The sequence below is a fragment of the Pelodiscus sinensis genome, chromosome 31 (genome assembly GCF_049634645.1).
Source record: "Pelodiscus sinensis isolate JC-2024 chromosome 31, ASM4963464v1, whole genome shotgun sequence".
NCBI classification, from domain to species: Eukaryota; Metazoa; Chordata; order Testudines; family Trionychidae; genus Pelodiscus; species Pelodiscus sinensis.
In genome coordinates, this window is record NC_134741.1 from 125520 (window position 1) to 151652 (window position 26133).

Below are 26133 nucleotides of genomic sequence, written 5' to 3' on the forward strand. Positions count from 1 at the left end.
TACTTGATTAGTGTTAGGTAGTTATCTGTTATACTGTTTCTAGTTGTAGTTCCCTTTTAAAAAAAAAAAAGCCGCTTTTTCTTCAGCGGTCAGTCAGTGCCTTCCTGACTGAAATTGACTAATAAACAACAAAGGACGCAAGGATGCCAGGATCACCCGGCTTCAAGAAGTGCCTCCAATGCCAGGAGGCTATCCCCATCTCAGATGGACATTCCCGGTGTGTCAGATGTCTCGGGGACACTCATGTCCCAGCCAATTGTGGTCACTGCGTGAAGATGACAGCTCGCACTAGAAAGCTGAGGTTGAGAGTCCTTTTGTTCAACAAGGCTCTCCAAGCTCTGGAGGTCTCCGAGCCGCACTCTGCATCTCCTGAGCAAGCCCCCAAGATCCACGGGACACCGAGTGGCACCGCGGACAAGCCGGGGAGCTCTGGCTATGCGCCGAGACCCCCCGCGGGCAAGGCGGGCAAGGGCCGTAGCTCTTCTGCCCCAACTGCAGCCTGTCCCAAAAGCTCCACTCCGACACCCAAGAAGGGGTCGAGAGCAGAGTTGGTGCCGGCAACGGCTTTAACGGCCATTGTGGAGCCGGCAAGAGAAGCCCCGGCACCGGGAGTTCCGGCGCATGCGCGCCCGCAGCCAGCAGTGTCGGCACCCACAGCGCCTTCCATAGGTGCCGCTCTGGGCTCCTCGGTGCCGGGCATATCGGCACCGGATGCACCTCCGCCGCAGGAGTCTCTGCCAGCCCAGCTTCCTGCTTTCACATTTCCGGAGGATCAAGCTGCACCGAGCCTTTACTCTGCCGTTCAAGTGGCAGACGTTCAAGTGGCAGAGGCTACTTCACTGTCTGCTGTTCTGCCACAAGCACCTCCTCAGCCTGCCTGCAATGCCTCGGTGCCAACCAAAGCACAACAAAAGTCTGCAAGGGTCCGGACACCATCAGTAACGCCGGACAGTGTCACCTTCTCACCTGGACCTGACTCACCTACCTCGTCCCATGCTGATTACCGTCGTCGTATTCACCGTTACACGACCTCCAGGGAACCCTACTATAGGCCATTTCATCATTCACCGCCACGTCGGTACTATCGGGACCGCTACTCACGGTCTCCTTCACGCTACTATAGGAGATCCCTTTCACCAAGATCCCCAAGACGTACAGAGTGCCATCGTCGCTATGACACAGTGAGAAGATACAGCCGTTCTCCCTGCCGCAGTCGGAGGGGTGACCGATGTTATCACGAGTACTCTTCTCATTCATCTCACTGCAGAAGGTATTCGCGATCGCGATCACCGCAATCTTCTCGGCATGAATCTCCACACGGTCTGGACGAGTCTACTCCTTATGTCGCACCACCATCCTCGGCTGGGGATTTGGATTCTCAATATCAGGAGGATAAGCAGGACCACACTCCTCTTCAAGGACAGCAGAGCCCTGATTCCCTGGCGCAGCGTTCCTCATCTTCGCCAGATGACGCAGTGATCCCTGTGGACTTGTCTCCTACGGAGGACCACAAGTAGTTCCAGGAGCTCTTCAAGAGAGTTGCACAATCCCAGGACGTTCAGACCGCGGACGTGCAACAGAAACAACATCGGTTGCTTAAGAATCTACAACCTTCCCAAAAGTCAAAGCTCGCTTTTCTCTTTGATGACGCTATACTGGAGATCGCCAACGACATCTGGCAGACGCCGGCCACATGGCTACCAACTAATAAGCGGTCGGACAAGAAGTACTTCATCACTCAGAAAGATATGGAGTTTCTGTTTACACATCCTCAGCCTAACTCCCTTGTGGTGGATGCCGCACAGCAGAGAACAAGATCGTCTCAGACCAAGAATCCCTCAAACGACAAGGAGGCCAAACGACTGGATATCTTGGGCAAGAAAGTATATTCCTCCTCTACTTCTGCTCTGAGGATGTGTAACTTTGCGGCACAGCTAGCAAACCACGATTTCGATAACTATTCGAAACTGATCCCTCTTTCTGAGCACTTGCCGGATTCCAAACGTCAGATGCTCAAGGCAGTGATACAAGAGGGCTATACGGTCGCCCAAACAGCCTTGCAGATCGCCCTTGACACGGCTGACGCAGCTGCTAGATCCGCAGCTTCGGCCATAGTCATGCGTCGGGCATTTTGGCTACACCAGGCTGCTGTCCCAAAGGAGATGCAGGCCAAGGTGGAGGATTTGCCCTTCGATCGCAAGTCGCTATTTGCTCAGTCAACAGATCAGGTCTTCCACTCGGGCAAGGATACACGTACAACTTTGAGAACGCTAGGGATGTACAAACGTAGGAAATACATACCCTACAATAGACAAAGACCATTCTCCTATGCGACGCCACGCGCCAGGCCATATGAGCAACAGAGGCCAAGACAACGGCCCCAGAAGCATCGCCAGCAACCCAACAAGACGCCTGTCCAGCAGCAGGGCCGACAGCAGGTTTGATGGGTTGATCAAGGGACTTCGGACCACCCCGTTAACAGAGACTCAGGACATCACAAAAGGCGTATTCCATCATCGTCTCAGGCCTTATCAGCATCGTTGGGCTCTCATATCCACTGACCGGTGGGTTCACGATGTAATCACTTCAGGATATGTCATCCCCTTCACCTCTCTTCCCCCTCCCTCCCCTCCTGCCCCGTCCCTTTTCAGGGACCCCTCTCACGAGACTCTTCTACATCAAGAGGTGTCACGTCTTCTCATATTAGGGGCAGTAGAAAGGGTGCCGACACCTTTTTTGGGGAGAGGGTTCTACTCTCGCTATTTCCTCACCCAGAAGAAATCAGGGGGTTGGAGGCCTATCCTGGACCTACGTCGGCTCAACCGTCATCTGAAAAGGCAAAAATTCAAGATGGTCACGTTATCTTTGATCATCCTGGCTCTCGACAAAGGGGATTGGTTCGCGTCCCTCGATCTTCAGGACACCTACTTCCATATAACGATACACCCGGCGCACAGAAGATTCCTTCGGTTCACAGTGGGGTCCAACCACTATCAATATCGCGTGCTGCCTTTCGGACTATCGGCAGCCCCACGGGTTTTCTCCAAGACCCTTGCGGTAGTGGCGGCCTACCTGCGACGCCTCGATATTACAATCTTTCCATACCTGGACGATTGCCTGCTAAAGGCTCCCACACTCGACGAGGCTACGAGGGCAGTGTTTATAACTACCACTTTGTTCACAGCCCTCAGGCTCATAATCAATATCGAGAAGTCCTTCCTAACACCTACTCGCGACCTGGAGTTTATCAGCGCAAGACTCGACTCCCTAACCGCGAGGGCATACTTGCCCGTGAAGAGGTTTCAACTCATACAAGACCTGGTACAATCAATATCAATTTCCCCAAAGTCCCAAATACTTACCTGTCTCAACTATTGGGACACATGGCAGCCACCACATATGTGGTTCCGCATGCCAGACTCCATATGAGAAGTCTTCAACATTGGCTGTTCACTGTGTACACGCCCCAGGTGCGCAGTACGAACAGGGTGGTTTCTCTGCCCAGTCAGGTGCGGACTTCCCTGGCATGGTGGGACAACCCCTACAACATGCTAACAGGGGTCCCCTTTCATGCCCGAAAACCATCTCTACAAATCACTACAGATGCCTCTCTGCTCGGCTCGGGCGCCCACCTTCGGGAGCTCCGTGCGCAGGGTCTCTGGACGCCCCAGGAATCACTACAGCATATAAATTTTCTCGAACTAAGAGCAGTCTTCAAGGCCTGCAAGCACTTTCTGCCCATCATCCGAGGACACTCCGTACAGATTCTCACCGACAACATATGCACGGTGTATTACATCAACAAGCGGGGGGGTCGCTCCCGCTCCCTGTGTGCGGAGGCTGTCCGCCTGTGGAATTGGGCTATTCAACAAGGTATCACCATAACTGCAGCATACCTTCCTGGCAAGGACAATGTAATTGCCGATACTCTGAGCAGGCACTTCCTCTCACAGCACGAGTGGGAATTGCATCCCGAAGTGCTCCGTGACATCTTCTTGCAATGGGGTTTTCCCATGGTGGACTTGTTCGCCACTCGACACAACAGGAAATGTCCTCAGTATTGCTCACGAGCAGGCATCGGCACGAACTCTCTCGGGGATGCCTTCCTTCTGGACTGGGATCGTCACCAATTGCTATATGCCTTTCCTCCTCTTCCACTCATTCCAAGGGTTTTGGAGAAGATAGCACTGGGCGGCACAACCGTGATTCTGATAGCACCTTTCTGGCCCAGGCAGATTTGGTTAACACAGCTGTCGAGAATGTCAGCGGCCTATCCACGACGACTACCGCAGCTGTCCAACTTGCTATCCCAGAAACACGGCACGGTTCTTCACCCAGCCATCGACCGCATGCACCTCACAGCATGGCTCCTAGTTGGCTCCAAGCTTCGGAACTCTCATGTTCCGAAGAAGTGAGACGCGTGTTGGTTAACGGTAGACACAGTACAACGCATAAATCCTATCTCTATAAATGGCGCCGTTTCCATTCGTGGTGTTTGGCAAAGGATCTTGACCCTCACTCGTCGTCTATACAACAGATACTGGATTATGTGATGCATCTAAAGACGACGGGACTAACTATTTCTTCTCTAAGGGTGCATCTAGCGGCAATTTCAGCCTTCCGTCTTCCCGTTGATGGCTATTCAGTGTTCGCCCACCCTATCACCAAGAGATTTCTGAAGGGGTTAGGCAACTTGTATCCGGCCCACAGGATCCCACCAGAGCCTTGGGACTTGCCTCTAGTATTGGACACTCTGACTCGCACACCCTTTGAGCCGCTTGCAACGTGTGGTCTACGGATGCTCACGATGAAAACTGTGTTTCTACTTGCCATCACGTCGGCGCGTCAAGTAAGCGAATTAGCAGCTCTTTCCGCTGATCCGCCGTATACGCAATTCTTCAGTCATGCGGCAGTACTGCGTGTCCAACCAGCGTTTTTGCCAAAGGTCAACTCAGCTTTCCATATAAATGAGCCCATAATCCTACCGACTTTCTACCCAAAGCCTCACTCCTCATTGGAAGAAGCACGTCTACACACCCTAGATGTCAGGCGAGCACTGGCCTTTTACCTTGACAGAACTCAAGTCTTTAGAAAATCTCAACGGCTTTTCCTTTCTACAGCCGAATGCTCCAAGGGCAAACTACTTTCGGCACAGCGTATTTCCCGTTTAGTCGTTGCTTGCATCACACAATGTTACGCCTTGCGCAACAAATCTCTTCCGAGCGGTCTTCGCGCTCATTCCACCCGGGGCATAGCAACATCCATTGCCTATCTTCATGGAGTACCATTGCAGGACATATGCAGTGCAGCAACCTGGTCGTCCACCCTCACATTCGCTAAACACTATGCCCTTGCGAACATACTTACCTCCGATTCGAGGGTAGCTCAGGCTGTCTTGTCTACAGCCCGAAGGCGATAGGTCCGAAGCACTCATGTCACGTTGGACCACTGCTGTGTACTCACCTCGAGTGGAGCACCCTCGGGGACACTACTCGATGAAGAAAAGAGAGGTACTCACCTGGTGCAGTAACGTCTGTTCTTCGAGATGTGTGTCCCCGTGGGTGCTCCACGTCCCACCCTCCTCCCTGCTTCGGAGCCTCTATTTATGTCTTTCAGATGCTTCCGGTTGGGAGGAAACTGACAAGACCGGACCGCGCTCAGATGAAAGGCGCGAAGGGGCACTCGCGCATGCGCGGTCCGGTAGGGGGCTACTGCTAGTGAAAATTCCTCCGGTTTGTGGCGCTGGGACGAGCCCAGCACCTCGAGTGGAGCACCCACGGGGACACACATCTCGAAGAACAGACGTTACTGCACCAGGTGAGTAACTCTCTTTTTTCTGAAATTTGGCCCCATGTAGATGGGACAAATTAAAGAAAAGCCTCTTCCACAAAAAAAAAAGCAGAAAATGCAAATTGTGGTTCGCAAATTGTGTATCTTTTTACAAAAAAACCCAAACCCTGCAGTCTAGACGTAGCCTAATTGTGGTTTTTGGAAGACAGAAAAAGTGGTTATTGATTTGTTATTTTTGTTGGCTTATTTTGGATAAGGGAAATAGAGCCAGGAAAATTAGCAAAATGAGTGAGGTTCAGAAGGAACTGAAGCTGCACAGAATCCAAGAAGCAGACAGGGAGGCAGACCATAAGAGACAAACTGAGTTAGAGAGGACAATGTAGCACTTTAAAGACTAACAAGATGGTTTATTAGATGATGAGCTTTCGTGGGCCAGACCCACTTCCTCAGATCAAATAAAAGTGGAAGTGGGTCTGGCCCACGAAAGCTCATCATCTAATAAACCATCTTGTTAGTCTTTAAAGTGCTACATTGTCCTGCATTTTGCTTCAACTACCCCAGACTAACACGGCTACATTTCTATCACTGAGTTAGAGAGGCTTGAGATAGAAGCCCAAATTGCTGGGGATAAAGCTATTCATGAGTGAACCCTGAAACTACAGCAACTTGAGAGAGACAGAGAAGAAAAAGCCCATCAAAGGGCCATGGAACTGAAACAGCCTGAACAAAAAGCTGCATGTGATTTAGCCTTAGAAACTCAGAGGAAAGCTCATGATTTAACCATAGAAGCCCAGACAGAAACTCAAAGGGCTGCTCTACAGGAGAGAGAGGCTGCATGAATTCGCTGTACTTGACTTCAAGAGTAAGCACCCCAGTGCTACAGGACCCTCCTTCCCAAAATCCCAAGGATGGCACTGACTGTGTCCCACTTATATGATGCGCCTAGTGGTCTCACTGCACATTTTATCACCTTTAAAAACTGCAATATCCATTCAATTCCTGAGAATATTGTACCATTCATTTTGGGAAATGCCCTTTTTAATATGGCAGAGTCCATCCCAGGGATTGGTAGCAGTGGTAAAGAATCTTGTGCTAAAATCCCAGATGGGGAGGCAAATGTCACAGGGGCCATGAAGAGGACAGGAGTTTGTCTCTGATTCTCCTCCAACTGAACTGGACAATTAACAACAAGGGAGACGGGTGGAAGAAGACAGCTCCGACCCTGAGTTATTGCCTAGTGTCAGTGAGTCTTTCTAAGCTGTGGTACATTTGGGAGGGACTTGGGAACAGCATGGGATAGGTCCAACCCCAGGAGGCACAGTGGTCTGTGTCATAGGGTATGTCTATACTTCAAGCTTCTTTCGAAATAAGCTTTTCCAGAAGATATCTTCCAGAAAAACTTATTTTGAAATAGAGCATCTACACACAAAAAGTGCAACAAAATAGTGATTTGCTATTTAAAAAAAAGTGTCCACACTGATTGGACGCTATCTCACATTTAAGGCCACCTGGAACTAGTTCACACAGGGCATTAGGTCAGCATTTGCTTCCTGGAGCTGCTGCCTAAGGCTATCTGAGACGCGAGCTTAAAGGGACCCCTCTGGACAGCCGTTTATTAGATTCTTCTGCTTGCTTGCCTACCTTTCTTAGGGTACATCTAGACTGGTGGGTTTTTCTGGGATACCATTTGTATCCCAGAAAAATTCTGCTGCGTTCAGGGAACATGTTTGCTCTTCCACCTTTTTTTGTGGAAAAGCAGACATGCTCTTTCAGGGAGCCCTGTATACCTCATTCTATAAGGACTAAGGGCTCCTCCAAAAGAGCAGGATTTCCCACCATTTGGCCCTATCTAGACAGGGCCAAATGGCAGAAAAGCCTCTTCTGGAAAAGCTATTGGAAAAAGCAATTTGTGTAGCTTTTTCCAGTACAAGAGTGTAGTCTAGACCTAGCCTAAGGGACAACAAAGCATTTTTTCTGCGTGCTCTCATTGCCCTGTGTGACGGGGTGAATCCGTCCCCTCCCACGGGCCAGAGCACACCTGAGGCACCAGGCCCAGGTATAGACTGGTGCGGCCTCCCCCGCCCCCCGGCAGTGCCGCGCTGGTGCCCTGAGCTGCGCACTGCATTTAAAAGCAGCAGCTGGCCGGGACGGAAGCGGCCAGAGATGCCAGAGCCAAGGTGGAAGCGGCCAGGGACACCAGGGCCAGAGCAGAAGCCACCAGAGATGCCAGGGCCGGAGCAGAAGCCACCAGAGACGCTGGGGCCAGCTGGGAAACAGCCAGGAGCAGAAGCTGCCGGGAGCACGGGAGCCGAGGCCAAAGAGGGCAGAGATGCGAAGGCCGGGATGACAGCAGCCAGCGTGGCCGAGACCAGGACCCAGGCTTCTGGGCAGGAACAACACCCACGATTGGCGGAACAGACTCTTCCAACCCCTGTGGGGAACACCCAGTGGAGGAGCATCTGAAAGTCATAGAAAGCAGTCCCAGGACAGGGCTGCCAACACAGACAGCAAACACCCAGAGAGGGGTGGTGAGTGAATCACGTACAAATCACCATTCGGGTGAGGTTGGTGTGGCCTCACCCTAGGGTCCTGGGGCCAGAGTTCGGGAGCGGAGGAGGGCCCAAGTTCCCCTACCCCACCTAAACTAAATACCGCAAAGATGGTGAAGATCGTTCTTCGGGAGGGATTTTCTTCCTATTGAACTCTTGCTAGTGATGGGGGGGGGAGGGAAGAGATGCCCCAAAGCAGGCGCAGACTATACCCCGTCACCCATAGCTGCTGTGCGGGGACAGTTGGCTCATGGGGGGAGAGGACTACCCTACTTCAGGCTCGACCCTTTTATATGAGCACACCTATCCCCTAGGATTTACAAGCCCAGATTAAACCTGGAATCGGGGCCTCCGCACCATTAACGTGGGTGCCCCGATCCCACATACCCCAGGGGTGGGGGTGGGAGTGTGACATTCTGCTTTTGGAAAATACAGTACTCCCTGCCATGGAGCTGGAGCTGGAGCTGCCCCTGGGCATGCGATGGTGCCACACTCCTGTGCGGCAGTTTCTGCAGGCTGCCTTCATGGCCCTGCATGAGCTCGACTCCGAGCTCATCATTGAGAACCTCTGCCTGTGTGCAGGAGCAAGGCCCTTGCAACTCTTCCCCTTTATGCCCCCAACAGTGGAGAGACGGTTCTGGAAGCTGGATACCAGTTCCAACTGGTGGGACCGGCTGGTGATGGAGCAGTGTGATGACCAGCAGTGGCTCCACAACTTCCATATGAGGAAGGAGACATTCCTGGAGCTGTGTGCCTGGCTTGCCCCTGCCCTCAGAAGATGGGACACCCAGATGTGACCCACCATTCACCTGGAGAAGCAGGTTGCCATTGCAGCCTGGAAGCTCTCCACACTGGACACTTACCGGTCCGTGGGCAACCAGTTTGGTGTGGGGAAGTCAACTGTTGGGGCCCTCCTGGTGATCTCAGGCTGCAGTCTTTGGAGGGGGGAGTACTGAAAAGAGGGACCCTAGGGAAAGGGGAGATTGGGAGTGCAGGAGGTGGCGGGGGGAAGCCCTGTCCCTGGGGGGTTCTGCAGTCCTGCCCTCACACAGCCCTGCTGGGGAGGGTTCCAAAGGGGGGTGGCTCCTTGGGTGTTTATGGGAAGGGAGAGGGAGGGGACCACCCAAGGGGTCAGGCACCCCCTTTGATTCTCTGTATTGTTTCTTTGTTTGTCTCCTTCAGGTGGTGAGGGCCATTAACAACGTTCTGCTGGGCAGGGACACCCCCTTGGGCAACTTGGACCCCATCATTGCTGGAATTACCACCCTGGGCTTCCCCAACTGCAGGGAGAACCCACATCCCTATCTGGGCTCCTGACCACCATACACTGCAGTACATAAACCAGAAGGGATACTTTTCTGTGGTCCTGAAGGCCCTGGTCAACCACTGCAGCATCTTTGTAGGCTTTTGGGGGAAGGCACATGACGCCCACGTCTTCCGCAACTCCAGCCTCTCCCAGAAGCTGGAGGCTGGCACTTTCTTCCCTGAGCGCAACATCAGGGTTGGGGATGTTGAAATGTCACTGTGCGTTGTGGGGAATGCAGCCTACTCCCTCATGGCATGGCTTATGAAGCCCTACGCTGGCCACCTTGACCCCAGGCCGCCTGGGCAGGGCCCGCATGCAGACTGAATGTGGCTTGTCCGCTTGAAGGCAAGATTCAGGTGCCTCCTGACCTGCCTGAATGTGGGGGAGCAGAACATCCCCCAGGTGAACTCCGCTTGTTGTGTGTTCCACAAGAGTGAGGAGAGGAAGGGGGAGGCCTTTCTTCCGGGGTGGGGGGAGGGCAGAGGCTGGCTGGGAGGGATGGGCTTTTGAGCAGCTGCCGTCCAGCAGGCCCATCAGGTAAGGGTGCACATCTGGGAGGTATTGAGGGAGAGTTTCTTTCAGGGATCCCAGTAACTCTCCACAGGGCCTTGCCTTGTCTCTCTATGCCTTTCCCACAGCACCTCTCCCTTCTCCCCTCCAGCCCTTTTCCCTGCAGACACAATAAAAACATCTGTTTTGTTTTGAAAAACAAATTTGGGTTAGAAGTAACAGGAGGAGGGGGGATGAGAACCTGGAAAGGGGGGAGACAGATAACCTGGGGGGGAAGGCTCAGGGCTGGGGCTGAGTGGTGTGTAACACAAGTGCTTCCTACGCCTCATGCGTGGGGACCTCTTTGACTTTGGTGGGGTGTCCAGGGAGAATAGAGGAATAGGTTGGTGGGAGCTGAAGCAGGGTCAGGCATGGGAGGGAGAGCCAGGACTGGGGCAGGGATTGGAACAGGGACTGTTGCTGGATAGGTCAGGAGCTCCTAGATGGTTGAACACATGTTGCATCCCTAATGCAGCAGCTCAGTCCATATCTGGGCCTGCCATTGCACATCATCGCAGGCTTTCTAGGCCAGCGTCTGCTGCGTGTTCCACGGGATGGCGATGTGCTCCCTCATCAGGTCCTCATGGTCCCTCCAGTGCCTGTGGCTTCCCTGGGGTCAAGCAGCTGGCTTGGGTGGTGTTGAATGCCCATAGTCACAGCTGGTCCAGTTGGGGAGAAGAGAGGTGGTCACTCATCCCTGGAGACACTGTCCCTGAGGCCTTGCCTTCATGTGTGAGCTGAGAGCAACAGTTCCTGGGCCAGAGGACGGTGATGTCCTGGGAGCAAGGCCATGTGTGGCCTGGACAGTGGGCCTTTCTTCACAGGGGCCCAGAGGCCCCCATGGGACCATGCTTCCCACCCCCAACCCACGCACAAGCAGGCAATGGGAAATGAACAGCCATGCTGGGATCCAATGGGCAGAAGAGGGGCCTCAAGCTGCCTGGGCTTCTACTGGGGCTGCACACACACTCCTGCACCTGGCAGTCCTGTCCCTGGGAGCGGTGCTGCCTTGAGCATGCAATCCTGCCTATGTGTCACGTGTGGCACTCCAGAGTCTGTGTGCATGCATGAGTGTGCCCTTGTCCCCCGCCTCCTTCCAGCAGTGGCTTGTGGTGAGAGGGTCAGATGTGTAGGTGGCCTCCCCAGAGCCTGTGAGCAGGAGCCTAGGGGTGCTCTGGTGCTGTCTCCCGGGACTGCATGGTGCAGACTGGTGTTGCACATGCATTCATGTGCACACACTGCAGTGAGATGGCCAGGCCAAGTGACGATTATACCACAGTATCTCAGCGCCCACCACTCCCATCTAGTGTGTGTGAAAAACTAAGAGCACTCACCTGATGATTCCTTCCTGGCCTTGGAGGATGCCTGGGAGAATCCAGGCCAAGGGGTACTGGCTGCAGGATGATGGTGGTCACCGTGCTCTCTGTTTTCTCCTCCTCGTGGGCTGTGACCCCCAGACAGGCAACAACAGGCATCTCTAGTCCCTAGTCCACCACCGACAGGTGAAGGGGCTGCATGTCCCCCAGGTCATCAAAATCCTAGACAGAAGTGGGGTCCTGCCCTAGAGTGTGAGCTGCACTCCTTCACCATGGTGTAGGCTTGCCAGAGCGCTTTCACTTTGTTCTGAACCTGCTCCAGGGTTCTTGTGTGGCCCTTTGTGGCCAGGCTCTCAGCCATCCAGCCATGTATGTCCACATTCCTGCATCTGGAGCGGAGCTATGGCACCTGGCAGACTCCTGGGACAGTGCTCCCTGGGACAGGCAGGAGGTTCTTGGTGGACTTATTGTTGGGATTTAATGCCCAGATGACAGGCAATGTGTGCTGCACTGTGGCTGGAAGCTCTGAGGGCTGACTTCCTGCCACAAGCCCTGTCCCCTGTGTCTGCAGCTCTAAGAGCTGCTAGGGAACAGGAACTATAGCATTTCAATGAGTGTGGACACCTCTTTTTTTGACAAAACTCCCTATACCGCCTCCACATACAACTTCCTCCAAAAAAAAGCTTTTTCAGAAAAGAGCTTATTCCTTATGGAATGAGGTTTAGCACCATTGGAAAAAGCCATCCGTTATTTTGACTTTCTGTCCAAATAACAATTGTAGAGTGGATGCTAGTATTGATCTATCTATCTAGTCCCACACGCACCTCCCTATCGATTTATCACTATATCTATCTATTCTTATTTCTCCAGCAATGGATCTTCCCCCTTGTCTTGGAGCCCCACCTTCACCCAGTGGTATCGCTCAGAGTGGGACTTGGTGTTTCTTATCAGGCAGGAGACATGCAAATACAAGTGTCTATTTTCTGTTTAAATCTGTGCCTCTCTCTGCCCAAGCTGCACCCGCAGGGACAATTCGCTGCTCCCTGGGTCTGGGCAGTGACCAACCAGTCTCTGGAGAACTTCCCCTGCCAGCACCAGGGACAACGGGACTTTGGCTCTCTTCACTGTTAACTTTGGAAGGTGATTTCTCCCCCTAGACATGCTGCAGAGGCAGAGGAACTTCTACTGTTGCTGTGGCTCCAGGGGTGATTTATAATGTGGCTTATTATGCCCTCAGGAGTCTTTCCTCCTCTGAGCACCTTGAGCAGGGTGGATGGTGCTGAGAGCTCCAAGGGAAAGCTCAGAAGCCACAGAGCAACCGAGGTAGGGTAAGAGGGGGGCAGGGCCAGGCCTATGCGTGGCTGCAGAGCCACAGAGGCCCCCTGGCCAGATTGCTCCCTGCCCTCTGGCTCCCCAAATGCTCAGCAAAGGCCCCCACCAACGAGCATGTAGGTGGCTGCTGACACTCCAGCTTGAGATGGTAGGAAAGCAGGGGCAGACCCCCTCGCCACTCCCCCTCAAGGGGCTCAGTGTGGCAGGAGATGTTGCCCCAAGAGCTTTCTCCCCCACAATTGAGAAGCAGAGAAGCACTCAGGGCTCCAGACATGCTATTAAATAAGCCCCCTCAAACCCAGGGGCACATTTGGGAAGAGAAACTGTGCCACACACTGGCCTGCCCCACACACTCGCCCCCTTCTCTTGCTGGCAAGGCCAGAATGGCAAAGGCTTCAGTGGGAGCAGCCAGGGCTCCCGCCTGCCCAGCAACTCCTTCCCAGAGCCCAGCTGGAGCCAGACCAATGGTCAGAGGAGCTGAGAGGAGGTTTCCAGGCTGAAGACAGCAGGCCCACAGGCCCAGACACAGCAAAGCCATTACCAGTGCGAAGGGATTCGACCCCTCAATCTCCTGATCCAGTCAGACACCATCTTTAGGCCACTTCTAGCTACAGCAGCTGGCACGCTCTGGAGGAAATACCTAATTCGTGCAGGGCTGCAGGCACACTGCTGCACGCTAATGAGGTGGGTGGGTTTTAAATTCTTCCTGCAGGACTGGGTGAGCAGCCTACAGGGGACTATAGTGGAGAGTTCAGTCACCTCTTTACTGATTGGCTACCAATCCCAGCATGATATGCTGGCTGCCGAGCTTTGGAGAGTGGATGGAAGGCAGGCCCCCCTTCATAGGGTGAATCTCCCATTTCCTCCTGGCCATCCCTGATGGAAAAGTGGCGGCCGCAGGGGCAGGGGAGCAGTTGGGAGAATGTTAGCCTGAAAACCTAAAGGTTCCTGACCCAGTTCTCAACTTTAGCAGAAGCCTTTGTCCTTCAGGCTCAGCCCTTGTTTGGCTCCTCTGTGGAGAGCCCAGCTGTGTGTCCTGCAAGGGCCTTGCTTGCCCTGCTCCCCCACCTAGGAGCCAACCAACCCTGCCTCTCTTCTCCTGCTCTGCCTCAGCCAGGAGAGGGAAGACAGCTTGGAGGGACAAGTCTGTCAGCTTGGGGCCTCTCTCTGTGGCTTCTGTCACTGCCAGGCAAGGGAAGGCTGAATCCCAGCAGCTTTCTGCCCCAGAGTGGCTGGATTTTGGGGAGAGCAAGTTGGAACAGGGAGAGGACTACAGGAGGCTGTCAAAACAGGTTAAGGGACCCTCTGAAGGTAGCAAGGAAGGGGTTGGATTCTGGAGTGGCCTACAGGATGTGGCATTTGCCTGGGGAGCACACAACTGGGGCCTTGAATCCTGTCTCCACCCTGGGAGCAGCCAACATGAGTTGCCCCAGGATGGACCAGGTTCCTGAATTTGGAAAGCAGGATAAAGGACCAGCTGAAGGGTAAGTCAGTGGGATGAGATCTCCAGTGAATCTGGGGATAGGGCATCAGCCTCTGGAGCTAGAGCACAGGATGGTTGGACTTGAGTCCCCCCCTCCACCCACTTAAGCAGCAACCTGGCAGCCAACATCAGTTGCCCCAGGGATGGAGCTGACTTCTGCATTAGGAAGGCAGGATAAGGGATGCCCAGGAGGTGGGGTGGGTTCTGGAGTGGCTTAGGAGACAGAGCATCCTCCTAGGGAGGCAGCCCCAAGCCCCACCCACACTGGGAGCAACTAAACAGCTGCCCCAGGGATGGAACAATGGAGCCAAGGCAGGCCTACTCCTGCCCTGGCCCTGCACCACTCCTGGAAGCAGCTGGCAAGTGCAGCAGTGGCTCCATGCACTGACCCTTATCTATAGACTCCAGCCCCATACCCTTCACTAGCCACTGTTCTTCATCATTGATCAATGGCAGCTGCAGGTGTGGTGTCCACAGGCAAGGCAGCATGTGGGGACCCCCTGCTCTGACTTTCTCAGGGGCTGCAGGGACATGCCAGCCACCTCCAGGAGCACAATTCCCACAGGGATAATTACTTCAGCCACAACAGGTTAGGCATTTTAGAACACACTCCTCAAAGAATTAAATGTAAGTTTGAGAGAAATGAAAGTTATGGAATGCACAGATCAGTCAAACCCCTAAAATAACCCACTTTGAAAGCAGTAACAGAAGTAACAACCTCCATGTATATGTTGGGGGAGATTGACATATTTGCATTGTCAAGCTCCCTCTGTTCCCTTCTGTCTGTGTGGAGATAAAAGTACAGAAGTGGGGGGAGGAGGGACACCCTGATATCAGCATGCTCCCTCTTCTCACTTCCACAACCTGCACAGCAAGTGGGAAGCTGCCAGGGAGGCAGCTCCAAAGAAGAGGGCAGGAGCAGCATGACCGTGCGGGAGGGGCAACTGACATGCCAGCACTTGATAACTTCCTGGCCAAACCTGTCAGAGGCTCCAAGATCTACTGGTAGATCCCCATCTACTGGTTGTGACCACTGATCTAGAGAAAGGGGTAAACAGTGAGGTGGCAAAATTTGCAGATGATACCAAACTGCTGAAGATAGCTAAGACCAAAACAGACTGTAAAGAGCTTGAAAAAGATCTCACCAAACTAAGTGATTGGGCAACAAAATGGCATATGAAATTTAATGTGGATAAATGTAAGGTAATCCACATTGGAAAAATGAATCCCAACTATACATACATATACTAGATGGGGACTAGTTTAGCTACAACTACACAAGAGAGAGATTCTGGAGTCATTGTGGATAGTTCTCTGAAATATCCACTCAGTGTGCAGCAGCAGTCAAAAAAGCAAATAGGTTAGGAATTATTAAAAAAAAGGATAGAGAATAAGACACAAAATATCTTAATGCCTCTATGTAAAACCATAGTACTCCCACATCTTGAATACTGCATACAGATGTGGTCGCCTCATCTCAGAAAAGATATATTGGCATTGGAAAAGGTTCAGAAAAGGGCAACAAAAATGATTAGGGGTTTGAAACGAGTCCCATATGAAAAGAGATTAAAAAGACTTGAACTTTTCAGCTTGGAAAAGAGACTAAAGGGAGATATGGTCAAGGTCTATAAAATCATGACTGGTTTGGACAAAGTGAATAAGGAAAAGTTATTTACTTATTCCCACAATATAAAAACTACAGCTCACCACATGAAATTAATAGGCAGCAAGTCTGAAACAAACAAAAGGAAGTTTTTCTTCACTCAGTGCACAGTTAACCTGTGGAACACCTTGCCAAAGGTTGTGGTGAAGTCTAGGATTTTAATGGGGTTCAATAAAGGGCTAGATGACTTCATAGAGGTTAGGTCCATATTATCCATGATGAGTAGGAATCGTGTCCCTAGCCTCTGCTTCTCTGGAGGTGGGTGACAGGGGAGGGATCACATGAGGATTACCTATTTCCAAATAGCTTATTTATCTCTTCCAGCCGAGACTCACAGGTACTCAGAGAAAACCCCGCCTCTCGGTTCCAAGACTTTGAACCCTGCAATCTGAGTTCAGCTTTCAGTGGGACATGCTGGTGAGATGTTGGTTTGTTGTAGATCCTTGGGAATCATTGCTTTTGCCTTCTTTCCCCTCTGGCTCAATTCCATTTTGTGCATCTTGACTTTCTCAATCTAAGGACTTTGGAGAAGCCTATTAAACAGCTGCTTCAGTGGCACAGATCTGGTAGGAGGGGCTCCGGATAACAAGATTTGAGCTGTGACTTAAGTTTTTCCCACAGTCAAAGCAGGTGAAGGGTTTCTATTCAGTGTGGGTTCTCCTATGCGCAACAAGGTTTGAACTCTGACTGAAACTTTTCCCACAGTCAGAGCATCTGAAAGGTTTCTCTCCTGTGTGGGTTCTCCTATGTGCAACAAGGTTTGAATGCCGACTGAAGCTTTTCCCACAGTCAGAGCATCTGAAGGGTTTCTCTCCTGTGTGAGTTCTCCTATGTACAACAAGATTTGACCTCCGACTGAAGCTTTTCCCACAGTCTGAGCAGCTGAAGGGTTTCTCTCCTGTGTGGGCTCTCTTATGTTTAATTACATCTGATCTGTGTTTGAAGCCTTTTCCGCAATTGGCGCAGCTATGGGGTCTCTCTCCTGTATGTATTGTGTGGTGATCTATAAGGCATGAGCGCCGACTGAAGCATTTCCCACAGTCAGAACAGCTGAAAGGTTTCTCTCCTGTGTGGGTTCTCCTATGTACAACAAGGTTTGAACTCCGACTGAAGCTTTTCCCACAGTCTGAACAGCTGAAAGGTTTCTCTCCTGTGTGGGTTCTCCTATGTACAACAAGGTTGGAACTTCGACTGAAGCATTTCCCACAGTCTGAGCAACTGAAGAGTTTCTCCCCCATTTGGGTTCTTTCATGTTTAACAAAGTCTGACCTCTCCTTGAAGCTTTTTCTGCAATAAGAGATGGTGAAGGGTTTCTCCACTGTGTGGGCTCTTTTATGTTTAATAGTGTCTGACCTGTGTTTGAAGCCTTTTCCATAATCTGAGAAGTTATGCGGTCTCTCTCCTGTATGTATTATCTGGTGATCCATAAGGTATGAGCGCCGACTGAAGCATTTCCCACAGTCAGTGCAGCTCAAGGGTTTCTCTCCTGTGTGGGTTCTTCTATGTGCAACCAGATTTGAGCTCTGACTGAAGCTTTTCCCACAGTCAGAGCAGGTGAAGGGTTTCTCCCCTGTGTGGGTTCTTTCATGTTTAACAAGGTCCGACCTCTCCTTGAAGCTTTTCCCACAGTCAGAACAGCTGAAAGGTTTCTCTCCTGTGTGGGTTCTTCTATGTGCAACAAGGTTTGAACTCCGACTGAAGCGTTTCCCACAGTAGCATCTGAAAGGCTTCTCTCCTGTGTGGGTTCTCCTATGTGCAACAAGGTTTGAACTCCGACTGAAGTTTTTCCCGCAGTCAGAGCAGTTGAAAGGTTTCTTTCCTGTATGGGTCCTCCTGTGTCTAACAAGGCTTGAACTCTGACTGAAGCTTTTCCCACAGTCTGAGCACCTGAAACGTTTCTCTCCTGTGTGAGCTCTTTCATATTTAATAAGAATTGCACAGTCACTGCAAGCGCAGGGTGACTGTTGATGTGGGATTTTCTGTTGAACAGTTTCTGTGTTTGCTTTCACCCCACTGCTCCTATAACTAGATTTACCCTGTCCCTCTCCTGGATGGTTTCCCGGCTGCCTTTGTAGGCTACACTGACTCTCACAGGTCTCTCCCTGCTCAGGATTCTGAGAAACATGCTCTTCAGATCTTCCCAATAACTTCCCACATGGAGCCATTCGCTTTGGTTCTTCCTGCTGAAGACTCCTATTACTGTTCTCAGTCAGCTTCCCATCACCTGCTGGGACATAGAGAGAATCCAAACCAATGTCATTACCTGTGCTGAGCTGAAAGGAAACTCTCAAAGAGAAGTAGAAAAGGAGAAATACGCTGTCATGATCATGAGAGATGGCCTGCAGCCTGGGGACTAGGGTTAACTACACCTAACCCAGGTAGAGTTGGCCAATAGGAATGTAGGTATGTAGCCAAACACAAACCCCATCTTGTTTTTCCACGAACCCCATCTTATTTCCCCCTCCCCCAGAGAGCAAGAGAAAGGCAGTCAGCCTTTAATGCCCTGGGAACGCAGGTGTGGTGCCTGTCCCTGACTCTACCATAAACAGAAACCAGACAGTAAATGGGCTAGCTGACGCCTGGGAGGCCTCCCGTCGCCGTGATGGCTAGTATCAGTAATTGACATGCCTGCACTGTCTCAGAAGAGGAATCTTCGCCCATCACATACCAGAGGTGCCCATTGTCTGCATCTTCTCAGGTGTGAATTATGCTTTGCACCCTTTGTGGGAAACTTGGCATTCAAAGCCATTTTTTTCCTAATTGGCCACTTGAGACCAGGAAGAAGCCCATGTAACCCAAGGGGTATAAAGAGGGTTGAGTTGCCCACCCAATTTGAGCTCCAATCACCTACACCTGCTGGCAGGTATTGATTGTCTCCCGAGGTCCGTGGGACGCCCAACCTCGCCCTACTTCTTCCCGAGGGATTGAGAAAAAAACGCTGGCCACACCAAGTCTGGAACGCAGGGGTGAGAATTGTACCTGCAATGTGTTTTCTTTATTTGTACACTCTAATTGTCTCTCTGTTGTAAGTTAGTTACTTTATTATAGTTTTCTTAAGTCAAACTGCTTCATTTCTATTGTAAACTGCCTTTGGTAAGGTGATTTAGCTATAAACTTTGGGAATAAGTGGGGTGCCCTCATTCACTTATAAATACATTTTATATATATATATATATATATATATATATATATATATATACACACTGAACCAAGTTTATTTGTTTTCTCTTTCTTTCTCCTATAAATAAGCCAGTGAGTGTCAAGCTTCTGACTTAAACCCGTGCTGCTGTACCCGAACTGAACACAAACAAAAAAAACTTCAGCCGGTCATAAAGGGACAGTTATAGGAAGAGCTTGGGCGTTTGGATCTGTGTCACTCCCAGGTGACAGGGTCCACTGGGGCACTTCTCAGCCTTTCCTGGGCTGCCCGCTGCGAAGGAATTACAAATTCTAGCAGCTAAAATCTGAAGTGTAATAAGCTCTTCCTGTACACACTGGGGCGTCTGTTAGCCTGTTTGGCTACCCTCTGCGACAGGACCTCGGTCCTAGCAGTAAAGTCACGGACGTTAAACTATTTTTCGGGGCGCCCTCCAGCCTCCTAGTCTGCCCGCTGCAACGAGACTTTGTGTCTCAGCAGTTAAAGACTTGGGTGTAACACACACGCACACACTGCCCTGACCATCGGCTGACAAGGTAGAAATTTCAAACTAGGACAAAGGAAAGTTTGGTTTCTCCCTCATTTGTCCCTGAGCAATTTCCCTCCAGCTACTGAGGGGGACAGACACTATGTCTCCCTCCAAGAAAAGACTCTTTACTATCTGTAAGTAGGGTAAAGTTTAGATAAATCCATTAGGTTTTATTGTTTTATGGTTTGGGAATGGGAATCTGATGTCTGTGCATTTAAAAATGGGTTTTCCTCTCCTTTGTAACTAAGCTCTCAACCCATGGGGAGGGGGGTTTCCCCCATGAGTATATTAATTAGTGACTTTTCCATCTAATCATTATGCTTGCAACAGGAATATTGTGGTGACAATAAAAGTTCTCTTTTCTTTTTATTAACCTGGTATTGGTTGATTTTTGTGTCCTGGTTTTTACTTTTGGGGCCGAGATTTCTGAAGTGGTTTCTCCCTGGTTTCCTTATCACTACTTGGGTGGTGGCAGATTTTTTACCCCCAAAATCTAGGTTTTTAAGATTTTTTTTTGGGGGGGGGGGTAAGTATTATACCAAAGCCTGGAAATATAAGGTTTTGGGGTACTTTTGTGGGCCCCCACTTCTGCATTTATTGGGCCAGAATAGGGAAGGAGCCTTGACACATGCCCAAAGAATGGCTGGAAAGGTTGAATAGTCATGAGTTGAGTTCACCCTCCTTCTCTATAACCCTTCCCCCCTGCCCAGCACCCTCAGATTGGAGTTGAAGACAGGTTGAATGAGACTTGATGGAAATGCACAAGTGACACCAGCTACAAGGACACAGAAATTAGTTTCTGAGTCAGTTTAGCTGACTGCTCACCTTTATGGGTGTGTCTGAGGATCTCCCTTTCCTCACAGCCCTGGAGATCTGGGACCCGCAGCTCCTCTCTTTGCTCCAGCCAGGAGATCACAAGCTTTGGAGACTGGAAATCCTCCATGGGGAGCAATTAACCAAGTGCTGATCTTGTTCATTAAGGTCTGTGCTATTACTGCTTCCAGAGCTATGCTTGGAGTCGCCCACTTCCTCACCTTGCAGAGACTGGACTCTGGCTTGTACAAGATCCCAGGACACACTCACTTGCAGTAAAAGTGCATCTCCCACCCCCTCCCCCCCCGCCTTAGGAATGGCCCAGCTCATTCCCCAGGGGAGCTGAGTGCACTTCAGCACTCTCTAGGGTACAGCTAAGTCTCTCCGATGGCCTGTTCCATCCTCCCACCCGAGGGCAGGACAGGAACACACTGCTCAGAAGCACAGCTCTAGTGAGGGCTGGCAAGTCTGACACTGAGGCCCACAGACAGGGCTCAGACTGCAGTTGCCACATGGCGGATCACTAAGACTTGGAGAAAAAGGGCCCAGCAGAGCTCTAGAGCCCCAAGGGATCTGTTCTACAAAGCTCCTGGCTGGGGAGCTCAGCTCACCAGGCTCTTTGGCTCAGATGCTCTACTTAAACGAGGAAGTTGTCTGTGCAGCTAAGTGAATCCTTAGCTGGTTGCGTCAGGACCTGCCTATGCTCCACACTCCTGATCCCGATTGTCTGTGCCAGGGTGGGTCCTGCTAGCTGCCCACAACAACCGTTGCTCCCATGGCCACCCAGGGCAGTGCCAGGCTGTTCCTGTGGCTGGCCAGGGTGGAGACTGGCTGTGTTACTTCTCTGGCATTGGAGGGTGTTGCTGCAGTTCAGTTCCCTCTCTGCAGCCTTGGTTCTACTTTGCCAGCAGCAACCTTTGTGTGGTTTCCCAGCCTTCCTCTTGTGCACAGTTGGGCCTGTCTTTGGTGCCACACTGGGCTGCAAAGAATCTACCAGAAGCAGGAAAGGACTCTGAGTCTGTGCCTTCATTCCAGGGACTCAGCACACTGTCATGAGGGGACCCTGCAGGCATTAACAGCAGCTGCACCCACCCCCACAACTCTGGTACCTGCTGTTCCTACCTGGGCCCTTCCATTCACACCTCTGGCCAAGGCACAACATGGGCAAGATGGTAGGGAAGCACTTTTGAGACCTTGGCTGTAGGAAGAGCAGCACCATTGTTATGTCCCTCAACCTGCTTCCTCTGGGTGAGGGCATGGAAGGGACAGTCTCTCACCCAGGAGCCAGGATTACTGGGGCTGATACTCTTGACACTGGGAGGCAGGGGACAATGAGAGACCCTGAACCAGCTTCTGATACCCGCGGAGACAGGAATCCTTACCCAGCCAGCTCACAGTCTCATAATTCTCCTGCATCACATCCCAGTAGAGGGCTCTCTGACCCGGGTCCAGCAGAGCCCATTCCTCCTCAGAGAAATACACAGCCACCTCCTCAAAGCTCACTGGCTCTGCCACAGCAATTTCCTTTCCCTGGCTCTGCAGGCCAGTGGCTGAGCTGAAGACAGACATGGGTGTTCTGCAGCCTGTCGGGGGAAGAAGGGCAATTGGAGACATTTCAGAGGGGGCTTAAATCCTTTTCACATCCCTATTCTGCCCTGATTCTGTCCCTGCTGACACACATGCTAGACTCTGCCATTGTGAGCAAAAGTTTGAGTCTAGCTATTCCATAAATAGCAAGACAAATTAGATCACAAATCCATATTCATTTCTCTCTGTACCTGGCTTGAGTTTCAGCACTACTTCACCTATATCAATGGGATTCAGTTCTGAGCACCCAGTGTTTTCCAGAAATAAGCGACTAATTATGCTGCCTGAGCATGGCTGCAGGTGTCTAAATTTAGTTTCTAGCTAAAGTACCTCTTTCCCTCCATTTATTTATAGCACCAAACTCAGATCCTCTCATAAGGACTAAACCAACAGAGACTTTATAAGCCCGCCTCATAACAGAGATGAAATTACATTAATACCAGTCAAATGTTTATTATTAAGCATGTGTGGTGAGTTTTTGCAGGATGAGACCCTAAGATTCATAGATTCATAGTAACCAAGAGGAATGTTAGCAATGCAGTCTGACCCCCCTCTGTGGCACAAGCCATTACTCTTACCCTAGTTATCCAGGCACACAGCTCTGTTTCCCTACAGCATGGCTGCGTCTAGACTGGCATGATTTTCCACAAATGCTTTTAACGGAAAAAATTTTCTGTTAAAAGCATTTGCGGAAAAGAGCGTCTAGATTGGCATGGACGCTTTTCCGCAAAAGCACTTTTGGCGGAAAAGCGTCCGTGCCAATCTAGAAGCGGTTTTGCCATCGGGGCTTTTTTGCGCAAAACAGTTTTTACCTGTCTACACTGGCCCTCTGGTGCAAAAGCATTTCTGCAAGAGGGCTTATCCCTGAGCAGGAGCATCATAGTATTTGCGCAAGAACACTGACAATCTTACATTAGATTGTCAGTGTTCTTGCGCAAATTCAAGTGGCCAGTGTAGAGAGCTGGCAAGTTTTTCCGCAGAAGCAGCTGCTTTTGTGGAAAAACTTGCCAGTCTAGACGCAGCCCATAGCTACGTCTAGACTGGCATGATTTTCCGGAAATGCTTTTAACGGAAAAGTTTTCCATTAAAAGCATTTGCGGAAAAGAGCGTCTAGATTGGCATGGACGCTTTTCCGCAAAAGCACTTTTTGCAGAAAAGCGTCCGTGCCAATCTAGACACGCTTTTGCGCAAAAAAGCCCTGATCCCCATTTTCACAATCGGGGCTTTTTCGCGCAAAACAAATCAGAGCTGTCTACACTGGCCCTTTGGCGCAAAAGCTTTTGCGCAAAAGGACTTTTGCCCGAATGGGAGCAGCATAGTATTTTCGCAAGAAGCACTGATATCAGACAGTAGGAAGTCAGTGTTCTTGCGGAAATTCAAGCGGCCAGTGTAGACAGCTGGCAAGTTTTTCCACAAAAGCAGTTGCTTTTACAGAAAAACTTGCCAGTCTAGACACAGCCCATGTGTTCTAGAAAGTCATCCAGTATTGAGTTGAAAACATCAAGAGATGGAGAATCCACCACTTCCTGTGACGAGCGATCATCCCTAGCAAACATTTGTGCCTGTTGTCGAGCCTGAAGTTGTCTGGCTTCAGCTTTCACATTGAGCCGTATCCACTAGACCAGTGGTTCCCAACCATTTTTTATACTGTGGACCGGTAAAGCCATTGACAAACTTCTGGCAGACAAGCAACATTTTCTTTGCAATAACAAATATGCAAATGAAATGCTGCCAGTCCATAATGGATAAGACTTTGCCAAAATCTACAACATAAAAAAAAAATTCAGAAAAAGAATTCCCCTCTCGTTATTGAGTGGGTGACTGGTGCAGGGAGGGGTACCCACAGGTGCAGGGGGCATTTGGGGCTCCCTATTTAGTAACTGAAATATTATCAGGAGCACAGGAGTGGGTGCCACCTATTACTATCACCAGTCACCTTTGCCCTCTCTCCTCCTGCCTCATGAGGTGGGGGAGGTGCCATTGTCTCTCCCCCATCTCCTTCTGTACAACCCCTGTCTCCCCCTTCCTCAGCCAGTCTGCTCTTGCTCCCATAGTCACATCCCTCCCTCCCCTTCGCATCCCCCTTCCCTCTTTTTGCGGAAAAGCGTCCGTGTCAATCTAGACACGCTTTTCCGCAAAAAAGCCCCGATCGCCATTTTCACGATCGGGGCTTTTTTGCGCAAAACAAATCTGAGCTGTCTACACTGGCCCTTTTGCACAAAAGGACTTTTGCCCGAACGGGAGCAGCATAGTATTTCCGCAAGAAGCGCTGATTACAGACAGTAGGAAGTCAGTGTTCTTGCGGAAATTCAAGCAGCCAGTGTAGACAGCTGGAAAGTTTTTCTGCAAAAGCAGCTGCTTTTGTGGAAAAACTTGCCAGTCTAGACTCAGCCACACTGTCCTGCATTCTCATCTCCTGACCCAACACATACTTGGGGGTGGTTGTTACTTTTTGCACACTGCTTGCAAAGTGTGCTACTTTTGCTTTTTGACTGGTCTGTGCATTTCATAATTTTCATTTCTCTTTTATGCTTAAATTTAATTCTTTAAGTGGTGAGTTCTAAAATGCTGAACCTATCATGGCTGGAGTCATTATTCCTGGGGTAACTGCTGGTCCTGGAAGTGGCTGGCATATCTCTGCAGCCCCTGATAGTGGCAGAGTAGGGTTCTCCACAGCTGTCCTGGCCTGCAGATATCACTCCTGAAGCTTCCATTGATCAATAACAGGGAATGATGGCCAGTAGAAGCTATGGGCTCAGTGGATGAGGGGCAGCACATGGCACCATGGAACCATTGCTGTCCATGCCAGCTGCTTTCAGGAGTAGTGCAGAGCCAGGGCAAGAGTAAGCCTATCTTAACCCCACTGTTCCAACACCCAGAAGCTGTGTTGAGTTAAACAGTGCTTGAGTTAAGATGCTGGTTCCTGCATCTCTGTCCCTGTCCTGAGCCTCCTCCTACACTCAATCTCTTGCCCCAGACGTGAGTCCGCCTGCAGCCAAACTCCTTCCCAGACTGTGCATCCTGAAACCCCTCCTGGACCCCCATCTCCCAACCTAGGCTAAGCCCAGAGCCCCTTCCGCACTCCAAACCCCTTGACCCAAGACCAGAGCCTGCACCCCAACCCTCTACCCCAGCCAGATGAAAGTGAGTGAGGATAGGGGCGGAAAAGGGAGGGAGCGATCAGGGTGAGGTCTCGGAGAAGGAGTGGAGCAAGGCAGGGATCTCAAAGAAGGGGCGGATGGGCAAGGCTATTTGGTAAACCTAAAAAACAACAAATGGTCTGGTAGCACTTTATAGACTATCATGAGATTTCGTGAGCACAGCCCACTTCTTCAGATGACCAGAGTTTTTGGTATTTGGGTATGAGGTAGCTCTCACATTGCACTTAAATTGAAAAAGCAGTCTTGTGGTTAAAAAGGTTGGAGACCACTGCATTAACCTATACGCTTTTGGTTAATCAATTAACTGATAATAGACTAGACTATTACATCCCTAGAGCTAACTCTGGTGCTCTCCTCTGAGCCCACTCTGGCAAGGAGGGAGGACACCCCCCTCTGCTGGTACCTGGAATCACATTTCCCTGGGGCAGAACATGGGCAGGGCCATGCCCCACAGGGAGAGATGCAGGAGCAGGGGGCTTGAAGAGGCAGGGTGGAGACAGCAAGAGAGGGAGGATGCAAAAGGTGATGGGCAGGCAGGGAGGAAACAAGTCACCAGCTGCTGCCTAGCACCTGCTCCCATGGACTAGCCATTGCTACTGGAAGCGCAGTCAGTGCCGGATGGCAACAGCGCGGGGCCCCGCAGGGAAACGCCTCCCTGCCCAGTCCCTGGGCATGTACTGCCCGTCAGATCCCAGCCCTGGCAAGGACCCTGAGATGCCCCCGAAACACCCGCCCCCGCCCCACGGGACGTTTGCAAACACCGCGGACGGGTCGGCCCGCGCAACCGCGCCCCGCACACACCGGCCCGGAGCAGCACCAGCAGCTGGTCGCAAGTTCGCTGCTTAGGGCGCAGCCCCCGAGCTGAGCATGCGCAGTAGCCGCTGCTCTCACTCTGCGC

At 51.1% G+C, this 26133-nt stretch overlaps 2 protein-coding genes across 5 annotated transcripts in view; one reads left to right on the plus strand and one right to left on the minus strand.

The window, feature by feature from the left end:
- The window catches only part of LOC142821585 (uncharacterized), a 54314-nt gene extending 43960 nt beyond the window's left edge, over nucleotides 1–10354 (plus strand). For 2 of the 4 annotated variants that reach the window (XM_075912990.1, XM_075912983.1), the window contains one exon: nucleotides 9522–10354. In XM_075912990.1, the coding sequence (XP_075769105.1) occupies nucleotides 9522–9538 (17 nt within the window). In that variant the 3' untranslated portion in view covers nucleotides 9539–10354. Of the gene's footprint in view, nucleotides 1–8963; nucleotides 9205–9521 lie in introns of all 4 variants that reach the window. The other 2 variants (XR_012898304.1, XM_075912984.1) reach the window with 2 other exon arrangements.
- Nucleotides 10355–15983: 5629 nt separating this feature from the next.
- On the minus strand, nucleotides 15984–24114 carry LOC106731416 (uncharacterized). The gene is made up of 2 exons (XM_075912966.1): nucleotides 21870–24114; nucleotides 15984–18215 (listed from the first exon to the last, which is right to left on the minus strand). The coding sequence occupies exons 1-2, from the start codon at nucleotides 22099–22101 to the stop codon at nucleotides 16630–16632; spliced, it is 1818 nt and encodes a 605-aa protein (XP_075769081.1). The 5' UTR covers nucleotides 22102–24114; the 3' UTR covers nucleotides 15984–16629.
- Between the last annotated feature and the right edge of the window lie 2019 nt (nucleotides 24115–26133).